Source organism: Talpa occidentalis, unplaced genomic scaffold, assembly GCF_014898055.3.
Source record: "Talpa occidentalis isolate TD23 unplaced genomic scaffold, MPIMG_talOcc4v2.1 talOcc4.2, whole genome shotgun sequence".
Classification (NCBI taxonomy): domain Eukaryota; kingdom Metazoa; phylum Chordata; class Mammalia; order Eulipotyphla; family Talpidae; genus Talpa; species Talpa occidentalis.
The window spans coordinates 118,116,561-118,143,941 of NW_023602073.1; the positions used below are offsets into that span (position 1 = coordinate 118,116,561).

The 27,381-nt window shown below is 35.4% G+C and overlaps 1 protein-coding gene across 1 annotated transcript in view; it reads right to left on the reverse strand.

The window, feature by feature from the left end:
- Positions 1–27,381, reverse strand: part of MAN1A1 (mannosidase alpha class 1A member 1) — a gene marked incomplete at its 5' end in the record, with an annotated part of 173,424 nt that overhangs the window by 19,909 nt on the left and 126,134 nt on the right. The window contains 3 exons of the mRNA XM_037518772.2: positions 5,445–5,560; positions 11,882–11,975; positions 15,525–15,648. Coding sequence (XP_037374669.1) covers positions 5,445–5,560; positions 11,882–11,975; positions 15,525–15,648 — 334 coding nt within the window. The remainder of the gene's footprint in view (positions 1–5,444; positions 5,561–11,881; positions 11,976–15,524; positions 15,649–27,381) is intronic.

Sequence of the window (27,381 nt, forward strand, 5' to 3'; positions counted from 1 at the left end):
GAAACCAAGAGCTGGTTCTTCGAAAAAATAAATAAAATAGACAAACCCCTAGCCAGGCTCACAAAAGAAAAAAGGGAGAAAGCACAAATAAACAGGATCACAAATGAAAGAGGAGAAATCACAATGGACACAGCAGAAATCAAAAGAATAATCAGAAACTACTATAAACAGTTATAAGGTAACAAGTTCAACAATCTAGAGGAGATGGACAAATTCCTACAACTTTACAATCACCCTGAGCTAGATAAAGAAGAAATAGAACACCTAAACAGACCAATTACAAGTAGCAAAATTGAAATGGTAATCAAAAACCTCCCCAAAAACAAAAGCCCAGGACCTGATGGATTTACAAATGACTTCTACCAAACATTCAGAAACGAATTAGTGCCCATCCTTCACAAACTCTTCCAAAAAATTGAGAAGGAAGGGATAATACCAAACATGTTCTATGAAGCCAACATTTCACTAATACCAAAACTGAACAAGGACAACACACACAAAAAGAAAACTACAGGCCAATCTCGCTAATGAACACTGATGCAAAAATCCTCAATAAAATTTTAACTATCAGAATCCAACAATGTATCCATAAGATAATTCACCACGACCAAGTAGGATTCATTCCAGGGACACAAGGATGGTTTAACATCTGAAAATCAATCAACATTATCCAACACATCAACAAAAAGAAATACAAAAATCATATGATAATATCACTAGATGGGAGAAAGCTTTTGACAAAGTGCAACACCCGTTCATGATAAAAGCCCTTGAAATTCTTGGGATACAAGGAACATATCTCAACATCATAAAGGCCATATATGACAAGCCAACAGCCAGCATAATTCTCTCTCCTTTTTTTTTTTTTAAAGATTTATTTATTTATTTATACAAGCACTGGCTATAGTCAGAAGCGCGGGAGGCGAAAGAATTCACCAGAGTCATAGGGGAGAGCAGAGCAGGCAGACTGACGAAGTACACTGCTGAGGGGAGCAGCGGGCGGCAGAAAGGCCTGCGCGCCATGTGGGACCCTCACCCTGTGGCCAGGGATCAAACTGGCACTGCAGAGGCTGCGGGCAGCTTCACAACCCAGCGCTCAACCGCTGCGCCACCAGGGGAGGCCCCAGTATCATTCTCAATGGTGAAAAGCTGAAAGCATTTCCATTAAGATCTGGAACAAGACAAGAATGTCCACTCTCACCACTGCTTTTCAATATAATACTGGAAGTCCTAGCCAGAGCAATAAAACAAGAGAAAGACATACAAGGAATCCAAATAGGAAAAGAAGAAGTCAAACTATCACTATTTGCAGATGATATGATAATATACATAGAGAACCCCAAAAACTCCTCAGAAAAACTAATTCAACTCATCAATCAGTTCAATAAAGTGGCAGGATACAAAATCAACACACAAAAGTCAGTAGCCTTCCTATACACAAAATAAATCTGAAGAAGAAGAAATTAAAAAAAAATCCCTTTTATTATCAAAACAAAAAATTAAATACTTGGGAATAAATCTAACAAAAGAGGTAAAGGACCTATACAAAGAAAACTATAAAACAGTGTTAAAAGAAATAGAAGAAGACACAAAGAAATGGAAAGACATCTCCTGCTCATGGATTGAAGTATTAAACATTATTAAAAGGGCCATCCTACCAAAAGCAATATACAGATTTGATGTTATTCCAATAAAAATTTGAATGTCATTCTTCAAAGAAATAGAACAATTATTGATGAAATTCATATGGAATCACCAAAAACCCCGAACAGCAAAAGCTCTCCTGAAAAAAAAAGAAGGGAATGGAGGCATCACACTCCCAGACTTCAAACTATACTACAAAGCCATAATCATCAAAACTGCATGGTATTAGAACAAGAACAGACACCAGACCAATGGAATTGAATAGAAAATCCAGAAATAAACCCACAGATTTATGGTCAACTAATCTTTGACAAAGGAGCAAAGAATATGCATTGGAGCAAAGAAAGTTTGTTCAATAAATGGTGCTGGGAAAACTGGGTCGCTACATGCAAAAGAATAAAGCTTGACTACTACCTAACACCATGCACAAAAACCAACTCAAAATGGATTAAAGAACTAGACATAAGACTTGAAACCATAAAATACATAGAAGGAAATATAGGCGAAACAGTACATGATATGCACATCAAAGACATCTTTACAGACACATCACCCAAAGCAGTGATAGTGAAGGCAAAGATAAACAGCTGGGACTACATCAAATTAAAGAGCTTCTGCACAGCAAAAGAGACAATAACAAAAACAAAGAGAAACCCCACCAACTGGGAGAACATTTTTTCACACAACACTAATGATAAAGGACTGATCGCAAAAATCTACAAAGAGCTGATGAGACTCAACAAAAACAAAGAAAATAATCCAGTCAAAAAATGAGCACAAGAGCTATAAAGAAACTTCTCTGAAGAGGAAATGCAAATGGCTGACAGGCATATGAAAAAATGTTCAACATCACTTGCAATCAGGGAAATGCAAATCAAAACTACAATGAGATACCATCTCACACCAGTGAGAATGGCACATATTAAAAAAACTAGCAACAACAAAAGTTGGCGAGGTTGTGGAGAAAAAGGAACTCTCCTGCACTGTTGGTGGGAGTGCAAACTGGTCCAGCCACTATGGAGAGCTGTGTGGAGATTTCTTGACCTACTAAACAAAGAGCTTCCATATGATCCAGCAATTCCACTCCTAGGTATTTACCCAAAGGACACAGAAACATCAATTCCAAAGAGCACCTGCACCCCTATGTTTATAGCAGCACTATTTACAATAGCCAAGCTTTGGAAACAACCCAAATGCCCAAAAATAGATGACTGGATCAAGAAGATGTGGTACATATATACCATGGAATATTACTCAGCATTCAAAAAAGATAAACACATGCAATTTGCAGCAACATGGATGGAGCTGGAAGAGATCATGCTCAGCGAAATAAGCCAGAAAGAAAAAGAAAAATACCAGATGGTCTCACTCATAGCAGGAATCTAGAAAACTTAAATAAGGGACCAGGAAAAAGAATAACTATAAGAAAGAAAATATCAAAATCAACAAACAACTATGAACCAGAGACACTCTATGGGGGGTTGGGGGGCAGGGAAAGGAGAGATTGGGGTCAAAATAAGGGGGTTGTAATTGTATGGGGAATATAAAAATAAAATTTAAATTAAAAAAAATAAAACAAATGAAGGAAACACTACTCTGGGATTAAAAGCTCTCCAAAATCAATTTGAAACTAAAACTGATTATTATATCTCCAGTAACTTAAATGTCCAGAACAACAATGTAAAGAATCCTCTCCTTGATAATAATGATCTTTAAAGTACAAGTGGAGAACGAAACTGATAAGACATGGCTGCTTCTCAAAATCAGAAGTTTGCTTATTCCAGCTTTGCTTTCTAAGTCAAAAACACCCAATGGCCTGAAAGTGTTCTCATTATTAAGAGAAACAGGAAACATTTGACGTCACTTGTTCTTAATGGATTTTCCTGTCAATAGTTTGTCTAAAATGTTGCCTTTCCTGGAACATCAATATTTTAGGGATCCACTTTGGATCAGAATAATTAAAATGTCTGCCAATATGGTAATTAAAAAAATGACATAATGGAAATCATACTACATGGAGAAGCACTACCTGGGTTAAAACCTGAAACCTCACAGGAATGAAGAAAAAAAACCCGGACGAGGCCAAGTAAACCACATTCGAGTTTGCTGTTGATGTTCGTCACGGGCCTTGATAAAGACTGTGCTAAATGAAGGCCATTGTTTTAATAAGGCGTTCTGGTTCCTATATATGAAATAATAGAGCTGTCTCTTCTCTATTTAGTGAAGTGCCCTGTTTCCACTAGAGGAAATAGATTAATATTGAATCTTGTGAACCAGAGCAAAGCAAGTTGAATTTACATTTAAATACATTGGCCTATGTCAAAATCCCCCAGACCTCTTCTTTGGGAGAACAGTTTTAGAACAATATGGCTACATCATGGGATTATAAATGTCCGTTTTATGCCCACTATAAATTACTACTTTCAGTTTTTTTTATATCTAAAAGGGCAGGTTTATTATAAAAAAGGGAGAAAGGAATAAAGGCCACTTGCATAAGCAGAAGCGAGCAGAAAGAACTGCCCCTTAGAGGGACAGGTTTGCTAAAGAGAGGTAGAGAGGTCTGCACGGTCACAGGTGGGCAGCCTTGGGAGGAGCTGCCTCTGCCCCTTTGCAAAGGGAAGTAGGTGAAGCGAAGCACCTGCATAGTCACAGGTGGGCAGGAGAGCTGCTGCAAGAGAGAAAGAAGGCAAAGAAGAACATTTGCATAGCAGGCGGGCAGAGAGCTGCTGTCACTACTTTCAATTATTAAGAAAATTTTTTTTCTAAGCAGTCAAATGAGAGGTCAATTTTCTGATGACTTAGTCATAATTTTTTGAGATAATTTTATAATTTACAATAATTAATACTAAAATGAGTTACCATATAAAATATGTATTAATCACTAAAGTACCTGTTTCTGGAAAAATTTTTATTTCTTTTTGTATTTTATTTTCAAATTTAGTTTTCTTATTAGATTGAGGCTTAATTGGAAGTGTTTCTTAGTTTACTCTTACCAGCTGGTTACCTTGTATATGCTTTGCTAAGTAGTTTCTAACTTATCTTACTAACTTACTGTCTGTAAAGAAACATTTAAATATAGTATGGAAAGTCTCATTCACAAATACATGCATAGTGGTGAGTTAAAAAGGGACAGCTGTTAACACAAATTTAGTTTGAATTTTGGTTTCATACTCCACTTCTCTGAGGTTCACTTCTCTTTATCTGTAAAGCTGGGTGAATAAAATGTAAACTAATGTGAAGAAATAAAAACCATATTTAAAGTACCTACTTAACACACTAACACAGTAAATAATTCAACAAATATTTGTTCCTTTTCATTTCTCCTCTATTATAAAGCAACTTTGAAAAACTATTAATAATCTTCCCATAAGTAAGTATTAGTTTGGTTAGTTCAGATTTTCATGTGTGGACTTCCTAGGAGTACTGTACACATGTCTCTGGAGGTAGCAATTAGGATAGCCCATAACCTTTTAACTTAGTCAGTTTTTAGAATACAAATTTCAGGATTTTCCCATCAAAATTTTAATTGTAACTCTCAGCAGAGAACACCTGCTCTTTGGGAAAAGTACCTCTTTTTCAGACATGTGAATCTTAAATGAGGTTTGAACCATGTAAAAGATTTTTAACTATTAGAACTAAACACATCAAGTATGATTACAATTGTTATATTAGTACATTTGAACTCTAGAAATATTTTGTGATCTACTCATGTAATACTTCATTTTTTCATTAAAATTTTATTAATATGCAAGTTATAAGTTAGAGCTAAATGGGAAAGATGACATAAAAGCTGAGTTTACCTTAACAGCATCAAAATACATCTTCTTAGCTTCTAGATCTTTCTTGTCAGACATTAACCATGCCTTTAGCAAATATTCATAAAAGCTGTCTCCAAGTCCTCCAACTGATACATGATCTGCAAAGTGCGGGAAATGAATTTTTCAGTGATTCAGCCTTTAAAATTCAGATAATGTAGCAAAATCACATTAGCAACTAGGATGCAAAACCCTATGTCAACTACAACTCAATGTTACATTTAAATCCAACAGATCTTTTATTTTCAGAAAGATATTCTGCAATGAGCAGATGCACTGTTAACTAATATAATATACTCTAATTAATTACCAGGCTGATTTTATAAACATGAAGATAACAAATATATAATCACCCTTAATTCCACAAATCTGGTTCTCTAGTAAAACTAGCAACCTAAAATGTTTCGCAATATATATTCAAATATATTTTTAATTGGTTTAGTTCTCAACAATTTATACTGTTGTAGATATCAGCATTATAAATCTTTTTAAAAAGTGTCTTGCAATAAAATAAGATCCTAACTTCTTGCAATCAGTGTTATTGCTCTTGCTTTTATTATTTTAAACAACTGAGAAGATTTTTCCAGTATTATAAATCTGAAGGGTCAAAATCCTTTTTTTGGGGGGGCGGTGAAAGACGATAGAGCAACACAAGTTTTTCTTCCTAATTCTCCATTACTATAATCCTACAGTTTCTTTTAAAAATGCCAGATCCACTACATATATTACCAGAAACAAGGGTAGGTGTCTTCACTAAAAGTAAGAAAACTGAGGCCCAGAGATGCCAATTGAGATTATGACATTGGTAAGTGCTGTCTGACTCTACTACCTGCATTGGCTCTTATATTTAGATTTGCTTGCTCTCCACCCTAACACTATGTTCCTGCTTACTGCTTGAATCAATATATATTTTTTTAAACACATTCACCCATAAACACAGGGTGCAATCTATCTGAATCATCATTCCTAGAATTCATAGAGAATTTGAACAATTAGTAAAATAGATTTATTTTGAAAAATTGCATTTTAAGTTTCATAATGTAAGACTAATTTATGTACCTATTTTTTAAAAAATCAAACCTTTATGTGTTTATTTAGGTATACAAAAGTAAATTACATATGCTATTGAGACAATTTTCTCTTGATGCATACCCAACAACTCCACTAGGTGGTCTCTATGGGGACCTACAATTGAACAGGTTAAAACTGAATACATTATCTTTTCCTCCTCAAACTTATCTTCTGCTTTGGTCTCTATCTCACTAAGTGGCACCAGCATCTTTCCAACAGTACAAGTTAGACATCATCATTCTTTACACTTCCTCCCTCCTTCATTCTCATATTCAATGAAAAAATACTCTAGAGCATTTTATCTCCTATGCCTTTTGAATGCATCCACTTTTTCTCTATCCTCACTAATATGATCCTGGACCAAGGCAGCACTATCTCCTGCCTCTGAATTAGCAGTGGCTAATAGTCTGATCTCATGTACTCTGACAATATGTGGCTATTTAAATTTAAATTAGTTATGATAAAATTTTTTTAAAAATCAAGTTATTGACTATACTAAGTGTTCAATTAGTACAGGTGGCTGTACTGGACAGGGGAGACAGTGATCCTTTTCATCATCACACAAAATTCTAATGGCAATGCCAGTCTAAACTATTCCCCTCCATTAATGCCAGAGTAACCCTTTCAATATGTGAACTGGTTCATCTCATTTGAAACCTTCCATAATGAAGACTCAAATCCTGCAAAGACTGAATCCTGCATGGACTCAGTATTCTCTTTATCATCAATCCTGCTCTACTTCTTTCTGTTCCTTTGGTTCCTTTAAATCATCAAACTCCTTCCTACCACAGGCATTCTAAAGGCATTGTTCTCTCTGCATAAAGTATACTCCCTCACTCTTTTCCCCTTTCATTTAGTAATTCTTACTCATACTTCCCATCTTTGGATCAAATGTTACTTCTCCAAAGAAGCCTTCTCTGCTCCCCCACACTGGGTTTTTTATATACTTTTTGATAACACACACATATACACTGGTAATTTAATAAAATGGTGGGTTTTTTTCTTTCTGTTTCCTCCATGACATTGTGATTTAAGGCCAGTTATGTTTCCCAGACCATATCAGCCCCTATAATGTATCTTGCACATAGTAGGTACTCAATAAAAAAATGATAGGCAAAGCCAAATTTTCCTAAGTCAACCTTAATAAGGAGTAAAACTATTCAAGTGAGAAAGTCTATATTTTTTATTTAAACATGTGAGTTTCTTATTGCAAAAAGTCCAGAATCATAGTCTTGTTTTTTTATTTAAAGTTAGTTTTTAGGCTGATTCCTAAGAGTAGTGTTTGAAGTTACCTTTATAGTTTCCTAAATGTCACCACAGAAACCTCTGACATTTACAAACTAGGTACTATCTCATCATTAATAAGCCCTGTTGTTATAAACATGATTGCAAGAGACAAATGCAAGTGATGTGTGGTAAAGCAAATCACTATCCGGTTACTGTCAAAATAACAAGGACCAAATGAAGTAATAGGAAGTGATGGCAATGATCCAGACATGTCTTTCAGAGTTAAAGCAATGAGAGTTGAAAACTAACAGCCAGAAGCAGCTTCATCTTCTTCCCTCTTGGGTTATGATTCCATAATAGATGGAAGAATGAAGTTTGGATACTTGGTGATTTTTAAAAAAGGTTACATAATACATTTGTTTTGATGAATTTGGTAAGTGCTAGTTAATTTTCTATTGTTTTACTTCCTGCCTATAAAATTTTACATTTATAAAGAATCAAACTAAAGAACACACAGGAGAAACAAAAGAAAGTCTTTTTGATAATTTAGTACATCACTCACTAAACTACCCCTGGGTCTGGATGACTGTTTGTGTTGGCAACAGAGACCTGTGTTAATATATTAGTGAATGTGGAAGAGAACATGCCTGATTTTATCATCAGGAAGGGACTGCCTACTTTTCCAAAGAATACATATGGTATTTTTAATTCCCAAATGCTCTAAAGGTAATGTGTACTATAGTCACTCAAATATTAGGAGCTTCTGTATAAGGGATAACTTATTCTTTCCTTCCACAAGGAATAAATCCCATAAAAGAATTCCTATTATGTAAAAAGAGATAAATAGCAAAAGAATCAAGGCAAAAAAGATCACTTCATATTTTAATTTTTTTTTAAAGATTTATTTATCTATTTATACAAGCACTGGGTACAGTCAGAAGCACGGGAGGGTGAGAGAATTTACCAGAGCCAGAGCAGGGAGTAGAACAGGCAGACTAATGAAGTACACTGCCAAGGGGAGCAGCGGGCATGGTAGGAGAGATCTGCGCGCCAGGTGGGACCCTCACTGGCAGCCGGGTATCAAACCGGTGCTACAGAGCCTGAGCTACTGGGGAGGTCCTTCATATTTTAATTTTTTAATATTTTGTAGAATTCATCTGAATCTGGACCTCTCACCTCAAAACAATCCTCAACGATGCAAGTAAAACACACACACACACACACACACACAAAACCCCCTTGTTATATTAATCAAAGAAGGGTGGTAACTATTCTATTTATTGACATGGAGTCCCACATATGTGACAACAGTCACAAGATCTCTTTATATGATCACTGACCAGGACAGGATGCTGCCTCTCAGTCATAACTGATGAGCAGGAGCAAGTATTAAAAGATAATAGATCCGGGTCTCCCTGGTGGCGCAAGGTGTTAAGCAATGCACTATGAAGCAATAGCAACCTTTGAAGCATGAGTTTGATCCCCAGACGGCCAGGGAGCAACCCACATGGCGAAGCAGACCTCTCCTGTCTCCCCCGCTTCTCCCCTCAGCAGTGTACTTCGGTCAATCTGCCTGTTCTGTTCCCCGCTCTGTCTCTGATGAATCTTCTCACCCCCCACATCTCTGGCCTGTACCCCAGCTCTTGTATGCATAAATAAATAAATCTTTAAAAAAAGATAATAGATCCATTAAAAGTAGAGATGGAAAGACATATAAGATGTAGAGTGCATGAGTATTCACAAATTTCAAGTGAGGAAATGCCTAGTAGATGCAGGATTCTATGTGCTGGGGAAGAAATAGGACTAAGACATAGTCACCACTATTAAAAAGTTTGGGATCCTGAGAGCCCGTATGTGAATCATTAAGCGAGGGATTGAGATAGGAAAGTACCCAAAGTTGGAGCAGGAGAGGAGGAAGGAGGTGAGTAATGGAGGAGTGGGTGCTAACAAATTCCAACCAGGGACTGAAGAAGGTGACTGAGGTGGGTCTTAGCAGAGAGAAAAGAGAGGTAAAAGACAAATAGCATGATGTAACACCTGAACCTAGCTAGGTGTCTTCCTTGTGGCTGGAATACAGAATGGAGGGTGGGGTGGAGAGATATGGGATCATCAACCCTGTTTGTTTTTTCCATCAGGAAATTGGCTGATAAGCAAGTCAAATATAAAGGATTCCCAGTACCAGGAAACATGGCTAAATACATAGCATATTGTGACCCTGAAAGTGAAGCTAGATGTTCTAGTACACATGACTTTTTGGATCTCTTCATAGTGACTTCTAAATCCTAAATCATAGGAAGAAAACAGTAAATAATAAAGACTTTCTTCAACTTTTGTAATCTTTTGTGAGGAGAACTCTAAAAAAAATGCTTGTTCTTTCAGAGAACAATCCTTCGAAAGCTACTCAAGTTGTTTTATCCCCAATATTCTAGTGGCTCTCAGACTTTTAGTCTCAGTTTATACTTAAAAATGAATAAGCACCCCAAAGAACGTGTTTATGTAATTATCGATCAATATTTGCCAGAGTGGAAATTAAGAGTGGGTTTAAAATACTTTTATTAATTTATTAAGATAATAATAGGCTCATTAATTTATGTTTATGGGTTTTTCCCATAAAAATGTAATATTTTACAAAGCAAAAACAATTACTGAGAAGACTGATACTGTTTAATATTTTGCAAATCTCTAATGTTTGCCATAGTACAAAAGCTAGATTTCACATCTGCTCTATGCTGAATCTCTTGCTATATGTTGCCCTTGATGAAACAGAGAGAGAAAATTCAACTTCACATCATTATATAAATGGAAAAGGCAACAGTTTTTTTATAGTCTTTGAAGATAATTTTAGATATTTTTCTTTGGTACTATAACAAAATTTGGCAAATGAACTTTTATGAGTTAAAGTTTTTAATAGTTATTTATAGTGTGGAATTAAAAACCACATCCAGGAATTTTTGTAGTGTTAGATAAAAATCTATATTAATCTAGCCTGCACTTTGAATGGATCTTATTTTCCCATATGATTTTGTAACAGCAGGCACTGGTCATTTGGAAAATACTGATTTGCTGAATTATGCAAATCTTCCAAATGTTGACACATTTCATTACATTGTATTGAAAAAACATATTTGTTAATCACTGCCAATCTCATGAAAAAAGTCTTTAAATGTTGGCAGAAAGTCTTAGTAGTATTATAAAAATAGCTTATGGACCTCCCGAAAGACCTCAGGTATGTCCAGTGATCTGCTGGCCACACTTAGCAACCTTGGTTATGGTCTTATGGTCTCAAAAGGTAGGCCTTCAACAGCCATTACAGTCACAGATTTCAGTACCTATTTTTTTATTAAAATACCCTTTAAGTATAATTACTTCTAAGTAACAGTGACACATAATCATCTAAGAATATGATATTTAAATATTAAAAAAAACAAAGTAGAGTAAAATTTTAAATCACTGCTAATGCCCTTAACACAGTTAAGCATCTCAGTTAGTATTCTCAATTTTCTGCTTAATCTACTATTTTTTTCAAATTAGTCTGAGAACACTTCCCTCCATTACTCTGAATCTTTAAACTTCTACACAAAGTCCCTAAGGGTCTAAGTGAGGCCTTGAGCCACATACTTTCTTCTATTCTAAAGGTACTCTTACTAGCAAAAACCTTTGTCTGTTATTTTAAAATTTAGTAGAGAAACACATTGCTTATTCTTCCAATTTCAAAGCCTTTAAAGATTCAGGGTCTTCTCTCATCTTGTAGCCCAGAAGAGAGAAAATGTTATGAAATATAATAATCTGGTTACTCTGTGTAAAACCCTGTTAATCATTAGCACAAAGGAATAACTTTCTCTTCTATACATGACTATGTCTAGCTTGCTATAGGCTAATATCTCCATGTTACCCTGAACATATCTTTCCTTTCTGATCAATTGCTTTAAATGTGCTTATATGCCATCATACTCACAGTTACATATGAAAAATAAACACTAGTTTCCTGGTGACACTTTATCTTTTGACAAAAGATAAACACTTTTCACCTTTTCTAAACATTCTCCAAACAGATTTATGCTGTTTTGTATTCTTTACCTTTATTACTAGAACAGTGTTAAAACAAAGTTAGTCTTTTGACTTACATTGACCCCACTGTCCACTACTGGGATTGAGATAGTTAGGATAAAGTCCTTCTGGTTTTTCCAGGTTGTTAAGTACTTTTCGAATATTCATTACCTATAATAGAAAAGGAAAAGTTACTATCAAAATCTGAAAAACAAATTTAGTATTCTTCTCTCTCTGTTAATTACAGTTTTCCATGTCAAGAGACAAAAGCTGGGGGCTTCCCTGGTGGTGCAGGGGGTTAAGATGCAGCCTATGAGGCTGTCCGCAGCCACTGCAGCATGAGTTCGATCCTCCGCCAGGGAGCAACCCACATGGTGCAGCAGACCTCTCCTGACTCGCCTGCTGCTCCCCTCAACAGGGTACTTTGGTCAATCTGCCTGTTCTGTTTCCTGCTCTGTCTCTGGTGAATCCTCTCACCCCCCACACCTCTGGCCTGTACCCCATCTCTTGTATGTATAAATAAATCTTTAAAAAAAAAAGAAACAAAAAGCTGATTTAAATGACACAGAATTAGAACAAAGGCAGTTGTAGTATTATGAAAATACTGGTAAATGAATCTAGTCACATAGATTTACCACATGCCAGACACCATATAAGGAACTAGTGAAATATTAGTACATAAACAAAGTCATTCCCCTCTTGGAGTTTGCATTCTAGTGATAATAAACAAACATGTCAGGTGGTGACCAACGCTATAAAAAACATACAAGAGGGTAACGGGACAGAGAGTGATGTGAGGTAGTAAGGCTGTACAATGTTACCCAGAATAGGTGAGGGAGGCTACCGGAGAATGTTGGATCAGACATTTAAATAAATGAAGGAAGAAAGAGGAATATCTCAAGTATATAATCTAACCTTAAAACTTAGGGAACTAGAAAGAGAAGAACAAACAAGACCAAAGCCAGTAGAAGGAAGGAAAAATAAAATAGAGCAGAAATAAATGAAATGGATAGTCAAAAAGATTAATGAATCAAAAAGAGGAAAAAATGAAATAGACAAACCTCTACTAGGTTCACACTCACATACAAAAGAAAACTCTAGTAAATAGAATCAGAAATGAAAGAGCAGAAGTTTGACAGACTTCTCAGAAATCCAAAGGATCATAAGAAATTGTTGTGAACATCTACATGCTAATAAATTGAACAAAGGAAGAAGAAATGGACGAATTATTAGAAATATACAACCTTTTGAGGCTTATGCAGGAATATAAAACCCGAGCATACCAATTATAGGCAAGGAAATTGAAACAGTAATCAAAAACACAAGCCCAGGTCCTCATGGTTTTACTCATGAGTTCTACCAACCTTCAAAGACAAATTATTGTAATACCTATCCTTCTTAACCTCTTCTAAAAAACTGAGGAAAAGGGAATGTTTTCAAATATATTTTATGAGGCCAACATTATGCTGATACCTACAAGGGGATCACAAAAAATAAACCAAAACAAAAAATTTGACAGATGAATCTCCCTGATGGAAAAAGATTAAAAAATCCTCAACAAAATCTTAGAAAATGGAATTCAACAATACATTAAAAGGATCATAACTCATGAAAAAATGAGATTTATTTCCATGATGAAAGGATGGTTCAACATCTGAAAATCAATCAATGTAATTCACCACATCGACAAAAGGAAAGATAAAAATCTATGATCATCAACAGATGCAGAAAAATATTTGATATGATTCAACAACCATTTAGGGTAAAATTCAGAAAAATGGGAATAGAAGTAATCTATCTCAATATAATAAGGCCCATATATTACAAACCCACAACTAACATGATACCCAGTGGTGGGAAACTGAAAGCTTTTCCCCAAAAAGCCAGACAAGCTTGTCCACTTTTACTATGACTGCTCAAAACATAGTATTGGAATTCCTAGCTAGAGCAATTAGGCAAAGAGAAAAAAAAACCCAAAATCCTCCAAAAAACAGATATAAAAGGAATAAAAATTGAGAAAGAAATAAAATTCATTATTTACAGATGACATGAAAATATACACAGAAAACTCTGAACACTCCACTAAAAAAATTACTGAAATAATAAAATCAGTATAGCAGTGACAGGATACCACTGCAGAGACCAAGTGGTGGCTCCTTGGAGCAGGGTGGAAGCAGAGGTAACAAGATAGAGGCAATAGATTTCTTGATGGATTAGACTGGAATTTATTATTATTTTTTAAAGATTTATTTATTTATTTATACAAGCACTGGGTACAGTCAGAAGCGTGGGAGGGTGAGAGGATTCACCAGAGCCAGAGCGGGGAACAGAACAGGCAGAGTGACGAAATACACTGCTGAGGGGAGCAGCGGGCAAGGCAGGAGAGGTCTGTCGCGCCATGTGGGATCCTCGCCTGCAGCCGGGGATCGAACCAGCACTGTAGAGGCTGCAGGCAGCTTCGCAGCCCAGCGCTCAACCACTGCACCACCAGGGGAGGCCCTAGACTGGAGTTTAGTAAAAAGAGGAGCCAGAATGTCTTCAAGATCTTTGGTCTGAGCCACTGGTTAAACTGATGTGCAATTTACCATGAGTATGAAGAGTAAAGTGAAAGCAAATCTAGTGGTGAGTCTGAGGCATTTTAAGTGGCACCTGTTTATTAAATCTCATTATGGAAATGTGAGAGAAGTGCAAATGAAGCAGTATGAGGATATTCTTAGACAATGATCAGACTCCATGAAGAGAGGAAAGGTAATCGTTATTGGCATTCCAGAAGGTGAGCGGAGAGACAAAGGAACTGAGAAATTATTCAAGGAGATAATTGAAGAAAACTTCTTTGTGGAAATGTTAAGTAGGTAGCTGGATATAGAGTCTGAAGCTGAAGATAGGCTGGGCCTGAAATAATAAAAATGGTACCAACAGCATACAGGTATACCATATGTAAAGCCATGTGATAGGATGGAATAATGTAGAAAGTGAACATAAAAAGAACTGGCCTGGGTTTGAGACCTGGGACTTTCCAATATTTAGGAGGCCTACAGCCAAGACAGAAAGTGTCTCTTGGAGAAGGAAGTAAGTGTGTAATCTACTGAAATAACAAGGAAGAGGAGAGGTAAAAGAGCTCCTGGATGAGGCAATGGGAAGCTTGCTGGTCGCTGTGACAGGTGTAGCTAGGAGAAAGTCCAATGGGAAAGTGTTCAAGAGTGGGGTGGACAAGAAGAAAAGATGGCAGAGGCAACTCTTCCAAAGAATTTTCTTGTAAAGAGGAACTGAGAAATGGGGTGAAAATTTAGAGCAATCATGGGTGAACATGAATTTATCCAAATATCTGTAGGTTTGTTTCTTGAAAATTTGAAATTCATTCAACTGCTAACTCACATTTGTGTAACACTTTGAATTTAAAAAATCACATACTTGGTTCACACAGTTCATACAACACTACATACTTTAGATGAGGGAAAAAAGTGAGAGACATAGAAAGACATGCTTGAGGTGCAGAAAATCAGACACGCAGAGCTGGGGCCTCTCATACTAAGTTAGCATGGTTCCATGGAAAAACCATGGGTTTAGTTTTGTTAAATGAAATGCAGCATGTAACATAATTCATGACAAGCCACATTAAACTTGGTTGGTCTTTTCCGTCCAATGTTACTAAATTTCCCAGGAGAGGATATTGTTTCTCATAAGTACTGCTTTGCAAACCATGGCATATTAGAGACTCACCTTTTCAGCAAAGACTGGGTTTCCTGATAAGTGGCTCAAGTGCATAAACTCCAGATGCAGAGTTCCAAATTCGGCTAAAATACTGCTGCCTCCTGAGGCCCAAGGCCAGTTCCGTCCAATCCCACTAAAGAAGAAAAGAGATTGGAGAGTTATGGATTAACCTAATTCAATTTTGGGAGCAGTTCTAAATAGTGGAAGTGGAAGAAACAGCTTTGAACAGTGACATCTCAGCTAATAGTCCACTCCAGATATTTGAAAATATCCAGCATTTTATCCTTAACTAGTTGTCAAAGACTAGCTATCAAAGACTCTTACGTCCAAATTGACTCATACCTCCAAATTGAAAATCAGTGTTAGTTTAAGCCAGAAAGAAATTGCTTTGTGCTTGGTGTTGATAAAGAGACAAATATTTTGGAAGGCACAGGAGTCATGTAGAGATGAACACCCATTCCAAGTAGACTACAAGCAAGATTAGACCATAACATCCCATCATGCTCCATATCCCACATACATTCCTTCACTATTTTAATTAATTTCAGTATCACAATTCACATACTTTTATAGATATTCATATTATATACAATTTCTTGGATCTAAGATAAATTCCAAGTACTCATTGGTCCCTCTTCAGGCCCTTCCTTCATTTACTATATTTCCTTCCTTATGCATACTCCTTCACATTATTTTACCAATTTTCTAGGTATAATTTCTAACACATTCATTCTTTATCCTCTTTAATCTATGCTCAAGAATTTCAACAAACTTATGTAATTCAAATCTGAAAGGGGTCAAAAGCATGAGCTTCAAAAATTATTCCCTCTTGGCTCATCTTGGAGAAATGCTTTTAAAAAGTATAATTTGTTCTAAATGCACACATATAAATACACATGGCTAAAAGATGAAAACCCACATTTTGGTTTCAGTTCAAATGCACATTTATTGGATGTCTACGTTTTGCTATGAACTATGCATAGGGCTGAGTTACATGGATGGTTACATGAAAATAATCACTTTTTCTTTAAGACTTCATGGTGTAATGGGAGTGAAAGGCTAAGCACAAATTATTCTAACCAAATATGGCAAATACTAAGATAAGTGTGTGAGTTCTCCAAGCATTTAGAGTTAGGCCATACAGTCCAACATGGTGGGGGTCACTGATGACCACTTCAAGAAAGAGACTCTTAAATTGATTTTTTTAAAGATTTATTTATTTATACATACATACATACATACATACATACATACATACATACATACAAGAACCGGGGCACAGTCAGAAGCGCGGGAGGGTGAGAGAATTCACCAGAGCCAGAGCTGGGAACAGAACAGGCAGACCGATGAAGTACACTGCTGAGGGGAGCAGCGGGCGGCAGGAGAGGTCTGCGCGCCATGTGGGACCCTGGCCAGTGGCCAGGGATCGAACCGGCGTTGCAGAGGCTGCGAGCAGCTTTGCAACCCAGTGCTCAACCGCTGCGCCACCAGGGGAGGCCCTTAAATCAATTCTCAAAGGATAAGCAAGAAGCAGTGAGGGAAGAATGGCGAGAGGGAGAACTCAAACATGGAGAGACACAGCAGAAGGGGCTAGTCAGGAACTGAAGGTAGCTTCTAAATACCGGTGGGTGGTGGACAGGAGAGGTGGCAGTAGAGAAAGCAACAAGGCTAAGTGAAGTCCCAGTCCTAGAGGCCTGTAGACCTCTCATTTTCCTCTTTCCAAATTGGACTCTTTTACACTGTTCTTGGTTTTCTACCCCTTCTCGTTTTTTGCATTATGTCATTCACAACTGTGAGTAAGCCCATCCAGTTCTATCACTGTTTCTGCTGCAGGGCTGCTGAACAATGCTGAAGGAGAGAAAACTGAACCGTATTTTTTTTTTTTAAGAGTAAAATCTAGATTTTATTTCCAAACACAAGTTTACAGTAAACCTAATAAAAAGTGAAAATAAATAAAAGTGATCTGAAAATATTACATTTTAGAAAACATATTTACTAAGTTCTGGGGGTGTCGAGTCAGTTTTTGTTTTCATGGTTGGTTTAGATGAAAGGAATATCCAATCATCCAAACAGAACAAACAGCAACTTCTAAATTTTAGTTACATGGGGCAAACACACATAGTAATTGGTCACTGCTGTAATGATACATTATTTTGGTATTCCAGACTTACCAAAGTCAGTAAGCGGAGAAAGCAAAAACTATAAATTTCTATGTTTCAGAGACTGTTAATCACAATATTTACATCACAACATAAGTGAGAAGTAATGACATCTTCAACCTGGGGAAGAAAGGGGTTGAGGAAACAGCCTGTTTTTAGGTTGTTAGGGACTTTTCAGTTCAGGCTAACAGAGTGGGTGGTGGCACTCTCAGATATGAAATACAAGCAGTAAGGGATGTATTAAACTAAAATTCAAGTTACTTGTTACTTTTTTATATCCATGCCTTCGTTGTCTGCTATTCAACGTGGTTATGCAAAAGAAAACCAGAGAAATATGGACAATCTTTCATTATGTCAAAAAAATTTAGATTTAAGGGGGTTACACATGTTCTGATTTCTCCTTTGTACACATTCGTATCAGAAGGAAGACACTACTTGTTTTGATCACTCTTTAATTATATAGGGAACAAGTCTATTAAAAGTACTAGCAAAGGTTATGTTATGTTAACAGAAGAAAGTCGGATTTAGAATACATGGTATATTATATAAAATAATGACTTTGGCTACAATTCTCTCAACCTACAGAAATACTGTATCATAGTTTTACTGAAGTCATTATTACAATATATGAATATTATATATATATATATAGTAAATATATAAGTAAAATTATAGGATGAATGGTTGTACTGGCTGTTAAATATTAGTCAGGGTAGGGTTTCAAGAAATCAGAGTGTGTGTAATCAAATCTAGACATTAAGTAAGGTCACAGCTGTATGACCTGGATATAGGTCGTAGGGAGATCATGAAGAACATAATTAGGTTTATCACAGATAAAATAAACCCATGTTGGGGAAATGACTGTCTACTTGCAAAGCAATTGTGCACCAAGTCACAAACTAGTTTTGGACACTCACAAATTATTTCTAAGATTTTTTTTTTGTCTTTAAATCTGGAGTCTATTTAGGAATCTATGTATCTACAGGGCTTTAATTTCCAGAATAGCATATATGGACACCAAAATGGTGGGTTTGTGGTAAAGTGAAAGGAGTCCAGAAAGAGTTCTACAACGCTGGTCTGGGGGGGGTCAGGGTTTCTTGAGCATCCCATGAAGCCAAAGGCTAAGCTTTCTAGACCCCTGGGTCAAAATGAGTCTCAATTGCGGTAGTAGGGATTTAAATGTCTTTCAGTTTCATTATCACAAAAGCAGTCATGGTGTTCCTTATTTGTTTTATCTTTATTTTACAAATGCTAATATTTTGGAAAAATATTTTAATGATAAAATAACAGTTTGTGTTCAGAAACTATTAGTTCCATAAAGCAGGCATAAAAGGGATGAATACTTAAATATTCCCAATCACGTTGTAATGACTGCAATTGAAGCCAAAATGATATGTCAGCATATGGAAATGTATACACAAAAAGGCAATTAACATGATTTGGGATGCAGCCAAGTATTTGATTCAAAGGATCCTAGAACAGAATGTCAAACTTTTGTAACACTCTAATTTCATTTATTTCTATTTCTTCCAATCCCCACTTCTTCCATTTTAAACTGAAGCATTATTTAATGTATATATTTCAATTTTTAATTTAAAATTTCAGTATTCTATAAAAGTAATGATTCTTTGAGATCTTTTAAAATGTGTAACACCATCATTTTATTTTGTTTTAGAGAGTACAACTTGAATGTAGTTTATTAGCAGTGGTAATATATTTCTTCACTTTACTGCACTCATGTAAGAAAACATAATTATTTATTGGCTTCACAGCCCTGATAAACAATGGGCATTTTACGTTTTTCCTTCTTCCTCTTGGGAATAGTTAATAGCATCAAGAAGAGACTACAGTACTAATGATGCTATTCTACTCACGCTGAATCCCACAAGAGAGCTGCAAACTCTTTTCCTAGAGCTTGTAATGTTCTGGATTGATGGTATATTCCTTCACAATAATCTAAAGAATAACCTAAAATTTTATGTTATAGTGACTGTCCAGATACAATCTGAATCATTAACAAATACATTTTGGTTACTTAGTATAATGAAATGCAGTAAAAAAAAAAAAGAATATATATAACTGAAATGATTCTAAAAAGTCTCCAGATGAATCTATAAACAAAGCCTCAAAGGTTAAGTCTTGACTGGCTCTGACTATCAACTTACTCTCCCTTGTTGCTTGCTATTCTATGAAATGGGAATGGGCCATTAAAGAATTTTCTTGAGCATTCTTGCCTAAATAATTTCTGGTTAGCTAATCAGTAAACTAGTTCCCTTCAAGTTTGTCATCCAGAATATAGGTTACTCCTTGGGGTTATGGAGTTAATGTTATGAATGAAAAAAAATTCCCTCTACTCTGTATATTATGGTAAAGCTTTATTTATTTATGCAAATAGAAGGGCACATAGAGGTATTTAAATCAAAAGAGTAAATAATTCAATATTACCCTTTTTGTATATTAGCACAAATTATGAAGAATAATTAGAAAGTCCATGACTGACTGTTTCATTTAACTGTATTCCCAAAGCTAACTGATTTTGAGAAGCAATTTTGGCTTCACTTATTACAAATTCCCAAAAAGGTTCTCCCAGCGCCGATCTTTAAAGTTTTCAGTTTAAGACTTCAGTAATGGCTGGACCAACAATTCTAGGGACTAGCATTTTAAGACTGGTCAAAATTCTACTGCAGCTATTAACAGAAATTCTGACTGGGAAGGATTATTATTCCCTCAAGAACTATTCTATAAGGGAAAATTGGCTTATAAAGGGCAGCTTCTGGGCTGAATTAATTAATAATCCATGGCTTATTTGTCTCCACAGCAGCTTGTATGTTAAATCCCTAATGTATTCTCATTCATAATTTTTTTAACTAAGGGTCAAATTAATTTTTTAAAATTAGTCATATCTTATGTCCTCTTATGGGCAGTTATTTTTAAAGGGAATTGAAATAGAACAGTTATTATTTCAGTTTATTCTCACCCTCAATACTGCTGTCCTTGTATTTGAAAACCTTGGGATAGAGGAGAAGCTGGGATTACAAACACACTGAGATGGTGAAATATCTTTTTAATTCCAAAGATGACAGACTTCTGTTTTCCAGGTATCCTTTGGTTAAGATCTTGTTAACCACTACCAACATCATTAATCAACAGGGAAATGCATATTAAAAGCCACCAAGAGGTATCACTTCACCCTTTCAGGATGGCTATCTTCAAGAAGACAAGGGACAACAGATTTTAGCAAGGTTTATCATAGCATTATTCATAATAGCTAAAATATGGAAATAACCCAAATGCCCATCGATGAATGAATGGATATGTGGTATATAAACACAACTGAACATTAATTAACCATGAGAAAAGAGGATATCCTGTCATTTGCAACAACATGGAGAGACCTTGAGCACATTATACTGAGATAAAATCAGTAAAAAACAAGCACTGTATGATATTACTTAAATGTAGAATTTACAAAAGTCAAACCTGTAAAAAACAGTAAAATGGTGGTTACCAGGGAAGGGGGAATGGAATGAGAAATAGAGTGAAGTTGTTGACTGTTACAAACTTACAGTGAGTAGTAAATAAGCCATAGATATCTTATGCAAAGAATGCTGACTACAGACAATATTATATTTTAATCATGTAATGTGGTAAATAGTGCTATAATGGCAATCATTACAATATATGAATGTATCAAAATAACATGTTTTACACCTTAAATATATACAATGTTATATTTCAATTTTGTTCAATGAAAAAATACAAACTACGAAAAAAATGAAGTGTCTTTTATTTTGAATCTATGTCCTTCCTTTTAAAAGAAATGATAGTTGGCAATTTTTAAATATACTTAAAAAAATCTTTTGAAGAAATGAAAGCACTGACAATATAGGGCCTGTCTCTCAATAATTAGGAAAATTTTACTAAGTTCAGGAAGGCTGGGAGTCTGGCACCAGTGACCTCAAGACACTGGAGCAATTACTGTTGGAAAGTACAACTCACTGTCAATTATGCCAATACTAATGTTAGTTTTTGGCATAAGTTCTGAGACCTAAAAGGAGAATATTAAATGATTTTGTTCAACAGGTTAAAAAATAAGCACTTTGGGGGTACCTACTGCCAAACAAAGCAAATAAGAATGAGCCTGTCTGTCAACCACAATTTATTGAGTGCTTACTATATGCCAGGCACTGTGCAAAGCAAACATCAGACACTGCTGGCAACACGTTAAAATTTTTTAATGCTCAAGATGGCCTGCTTTGAAAATCTAGACAGTTGGAGTATCAATTGCAAGTTAAATTTTGGTTCAGGATCTCGAATAGAGGCAAAGTTTTTGGAGAATAGTTTGTTTTTTCTATCGGCACTCCTCAAAGATCTTTAGCAAAGAAATCAAGTGGGTCTAATTAAATTTTTATAAAGGAAGTGAACTTTGTCTGATGATATATGCGGAACATTGATATTTTATAACCACGTTCAGCAGATCTTATTGTATGTATGTCTTTTCCTGGTATTTAACTACTTGGGAGTAATTGGGAAAGACTCATTTCTTGATGCTTAATAAATTAGTTTTCACTATACTTCAGAGTGGGTAATTAATTGTTTTATTGTTTTTAAGGCAAGATCAGGACAATAAATACTAAATTAAAAAGCCTATAGTGTGAAAAATGTAGCCAAACACTACCTATGCTATTCAAATTCCCAAATGATGAATTAACAGCAAAAAGGTAAAAAAAAAATGATGTCTTAAGTAATCAGGGCCAATACTTTGTGTATTCTTTTAAAATGCATCATGTATTCAGGTATTTCTCTTAACATCTAAAGTAATTCTAACCAAACAAAAGAAAAAAGGAAACCAACTAAACATTTAATTAAGACTCCTTGTAATTTAAACTCATAACTTTTCTTAGTTTTGAATTCTTACATAAAAAGTATCACACAAACAGTAATGTTTGTATAGATTGTGGTAAGAACAAACAGATTCAGGGATTACTTTGAACAGATGCTAGAAAATGAAACTACCAAGCTACTTCGTTCTCATTTTCCTGCCTTCTGCCTACAACTTATGGTTCAGAGGCTGTTAAAACTGTGTTATGAAACAGTTTGGCAACTGAAGTCTTAGAAACATAAAGATTAGAAAAAATCATGACAAAAGAATAAAGAGGACAATGGAGAATAAAAATAGGAAGAATAAACTGTTGAGGATAACTCAACAATAAAGACAGGTACCCTCTTCAACAGAACATGGACTACTATGGTGGTAGGTCCTCAGTGACATCTTTATATAAAATACAGTCCATGCTAAAGGATCATCTGTGCCTAATTAGCTGCATAATGCCTTGTGACATCTTCTTTATTATTTACCTTTTTACATTCTTAAACTCATCTCCCTAACTGGGAAAAAAAAAAAATAAACCTAAAGGCAGAGATACATTTAGGCTTCTTCTACCAGGTACCCCCTCTTGTATATTTAAATAGCAAGCACTATAATTTGATGATTGTACACTAAACATTTCAGCAATAAACCCATTTCTAGAATAAGTTTAATCTATACTTTTTAAATAAAATTCAGGAAGTACTCTATGCAAGCTTTATTACTCATAATTAAACTACTTTACCTGTACTAAAACTTAATTTATGTTTACCTTTAATATTCATGATTACACATTTTTATTAAGATTCTGTATTCTTGGGAAAAATACTGAATAATATATCTAAACTTCTAATAACTTCTACAAAGTAAGAATAATCAAAATGGATAGTTTATGTGCTCTGAACTTTGGGTACTTTGTAATGCTAATATTAACATTAAAAAATGTTTCAAAGTAGTAAATAAATAGTAGGTGGAAGTTTTGCTAGTAAAACTACCCATTTTGTAGAAGAAACATTCAAAGTGAGTGTTGCCAGATGTAACTGCAGCTTTAATCTTTAATGTGTGTTTATGCTATGGAATGCAAAAAATGAAAACATCAGTATCACATTTTTGAGATCATACAATCATTCTTATTTTACCTTTAAGAAAATATTCAGGTAAATAAGTGCTAAGAAAAAAATTTGTAACTTCTGGCTTCATTTGTGATAAAGCATTATAAGATGCTAAAGTCAAAACACCAAAACAGTATTTTGAAATTAGAAATAATGCTCTCATTTTACTTTTAAGGAAAAGGAGAGAGTAGAAAACCTTCCTTCTTTATAATCTACTAATGGAGTACTTCTGCTAAAGAATACTGCTATTCTTAATCTGCAAAGGATAGGGTTTGGTGATGTCATGAAAAGAACCTCTGATAGATAGCAGAATGTGGAATAAAAGGGAAGAGGCTGACTTTTGGACAAATTATACCAGTATAAGTCAGACCAGTCTTTTCTGAGAGATGTGGTCTAAACTGATCTGTTATGAAATAAAACAGTGAACGAATAGAATTCCAGAGTTTTATGTCTTGAGCCTAGTGTGGGTATAAGGAACTACATAGTGCCCTCTTTCTTGAAGGTCAATTTTAAGAATGACAATGTTTAGGGGCTATTCCATCACTACCCACTCGTATCCTCACTTCAAAAGGAAAATGCTTTTATGGGGAAAATGTATATCTTTGGAAGTTAAGATTACCTACTTCAGTTAGTACTAGATTGCCAAATGTCCCAAACATTTCTTGCAATGTTAAGCACAAAGAAGATAAGAATACAGCATGATGTGACAGTCTAGTGGATAGCTTTTTTTCCATTGGCTTTTGGGGGAAGACTGTGTTGAAGGGGAGATCTTCAAGCTGACACCAATAAAGAAAAAAATGACTCTGGCAGTCACTGCCTAAGTGAAGAACTTGGGACTATATTCTGAGTACCCAAAAGGAAGCATAGGGCCTCCCCGGTGGCGCAGCGGTTGAGCATTGGGTGGCGAAGCTGCCCGCGGCCTCTGCGGCGCCGGTTCGATTCCCGGCTGCTCCCCGGCCACCAGAGGAGGGTCCCACACGGCGCGCAGACCTCTCCTGCCGCCCACTGCTCCCCCCAGCAGGGTACTTCGGTCCTTCTGCCTGCTCTGCTCCCCGCTCTGGCTCTGGTGAATTCTCTCATCCTCCCGCGCTTCTGACTGTACCCAGTGCTTGTATAAACAAACAAACAAACAAACAAACAAATAAATAAATAAAACATGCCTCTATAAAAAAAAAACAAACAAACAAACCAAAAGGAAGCATAATGCAAAGCAGGAAAGCAGAAGGCTGGTTGTGTGGCTGATGAACAAGGTGTGGGGGGACTCCTGGGATAGGACCACTGGAGAGCTGGTGATGGAGCAGATGACAAAGATATCTAAATATTATTTAACCATGAGAAAGGAGGATAACCTGCCATTTGTGACAACATGGATATTCTTTGAGCACATTATATTAAGTGAGATAAGTCAGAGGAAGACAAGAACTGTATGATATTATGCAAATGTGTAATTTACAAAAGTCAAACCTGGAAAAAATAGAGAATAAATGACGGTTTTTAAAGGGTGAGGGATGGGAATAAGTCTGGAGTTGCTTAAAGGTACAAACTTGCAATAAGTAGTAAATAAGCCATAGAGATCTAATGAACAGTGTGATGAATATAGATGTAGGCGAGAGCAAGCATTTTGGTTTATTCTAAGTGCAATGGGAAGTCATTCTAGGGTTTTAAATAGGGGGTGATGAAATCTGATTTGCAATTTTAAAGTTCACTCTGGAGAAGCAAGGAAGTGAATGGATAACTAGATAAGAGACAGACTGTGATCTGGGGACTAGGTGATAATAGAAAAGACTGACAGAAGTAGAAGGGTTATGGCAATATTTGGAGGTAACAGTTGTCAGGAAGAACTGGATTTGGAAATGAAGGAAGATAGGAAGCAAGGATAGTTTGTAGTTTTATGGCTTTAGAGTGGGTAATGATGCCATTAAAGAGATGAAGAGTGATGTAAATGCAGGTGTAATAAAGAAAAGTATGAGTTTTGCTTTTCAGATTTTGCTATTAACCATATACAATTATAAGGCAAAAAAAATCTGATAATTTTAATTTTCTTTTTTAGTTTTCTCTATATAAGGAATAACCATTCAATTTGTGAAAAATATTTTTTGCAATGACCTTTATAATTATTTAGAAATTATAAAAACCTGCTGGTGGCAAAAAATAGAAAATATATAGAAGATTATGTAATGGAATTGAATTTGCCTCCTACTTCAGATGCTATTATTATTATTCATAGTAAACCATCAACAATTTACTGAAATCTCTTCCAAAATTTCCTTGTATATGAGACCTTAGTCATATATGCAAGAGATAAAGTTTCCAAAACACAAACAGAAGTATATAATACATACATACATACATACATATATATATATATATATATATATATATATATATATATATATAATGTTTCACGAAAAAAAAAAAATCTTGGCACTTTCACAGTAATGTAGTGTGTGGGTATCTTATTCAATAGTTTTTCTTTTTAAGTTTTAGTATCACCAATATTGTTGTACATGTATGAACAGGTCTCCAGGATAAAACTCTACAAGTGGAATTTACAGGCATAAAGTACATAATTAAAATATAATTAACACTAATTATCATCATCAAAAGCTGCTTTCTGAAGAGTCTGCTCCATACATATCTCCTCTGTGTATGAGAATATTTTAGCTACTTGCCTTGGCTATTTATCAAAATTTTAAGCTTGGTCAATCTGCTAAGTAAAAAATAGCATCTTAATGCTATTTTAATTTGCATTTTAAATTGTGGCATTCTGATGTTCAATGGCCAATGCACAACCGTTTCTGAGAAGTACATTTTTATGAATTATCTCATTTATGTATTACTATTACTGCCTCTTCCATTTTTATTAATGAATACTTTATAAATTAAAAAAATTATACAGGTAAGGAATATTCATTGTTATGAATGAAACAATGAAAGATGAATTTAGAAAAAGTTCATTTTGTATTTATATTCCTTTATAGCTTCTCCTACACCTCCCTCCTATCATCCCAGTTAACCAATGTCGTCTACTCACATGTATATAAACATATTGCATACAAACTTTAAGGGTTCGTTCTTTTTAATAAAGTGAGATTACATTATATACATTACTTAGTAAAATGCCTGCTTCAATTAGTGGCTCATTATAGACACCTTTCTAGGCTAATCATTTTTAACTGCTACATAATTCCATAAAATCTAAAATCACATTATATTAAACCAATCCTCCACTGATAAATCAGTAGACCTCTTAATTTTTAAACATTACAATAACAACATATTAACCATTTATATTCCTACTGCTTTTATAAAGTTTTTAAACATTAAAAAAAACCCTCTACTCATCATGTCTTTTGCAAGTTTTCCCTCAATTTGCTGTTCTTTTGATTTTTATCATTTCTTGTTATATATTTTTTTAGGATTTATTTATTTATTTATTTATACAAGCACTGGATACAGTCAGAAGCGCAGGAGGGTGAGAGAATTCACCAGAGCCAGAGCAGGGAACAGAACAGGCAGACTGAAGAAATACACTACTGAGGGGAGCAGCAGGCGCGGCAGGAGAGGTTTGTCGCGCCATGTGGGACCCTCGCCTACAGCCAGGGATCGAACCGGCACTGCAAAGGCTGCGGGCAGCTTCGCAGCCCAGCGCTCAACCGCTGCGCCACCAGGAGAGGCCCTTGTTATATTAAGTTTTATATGGCTACACATTCCCAATTTCCCCCAGG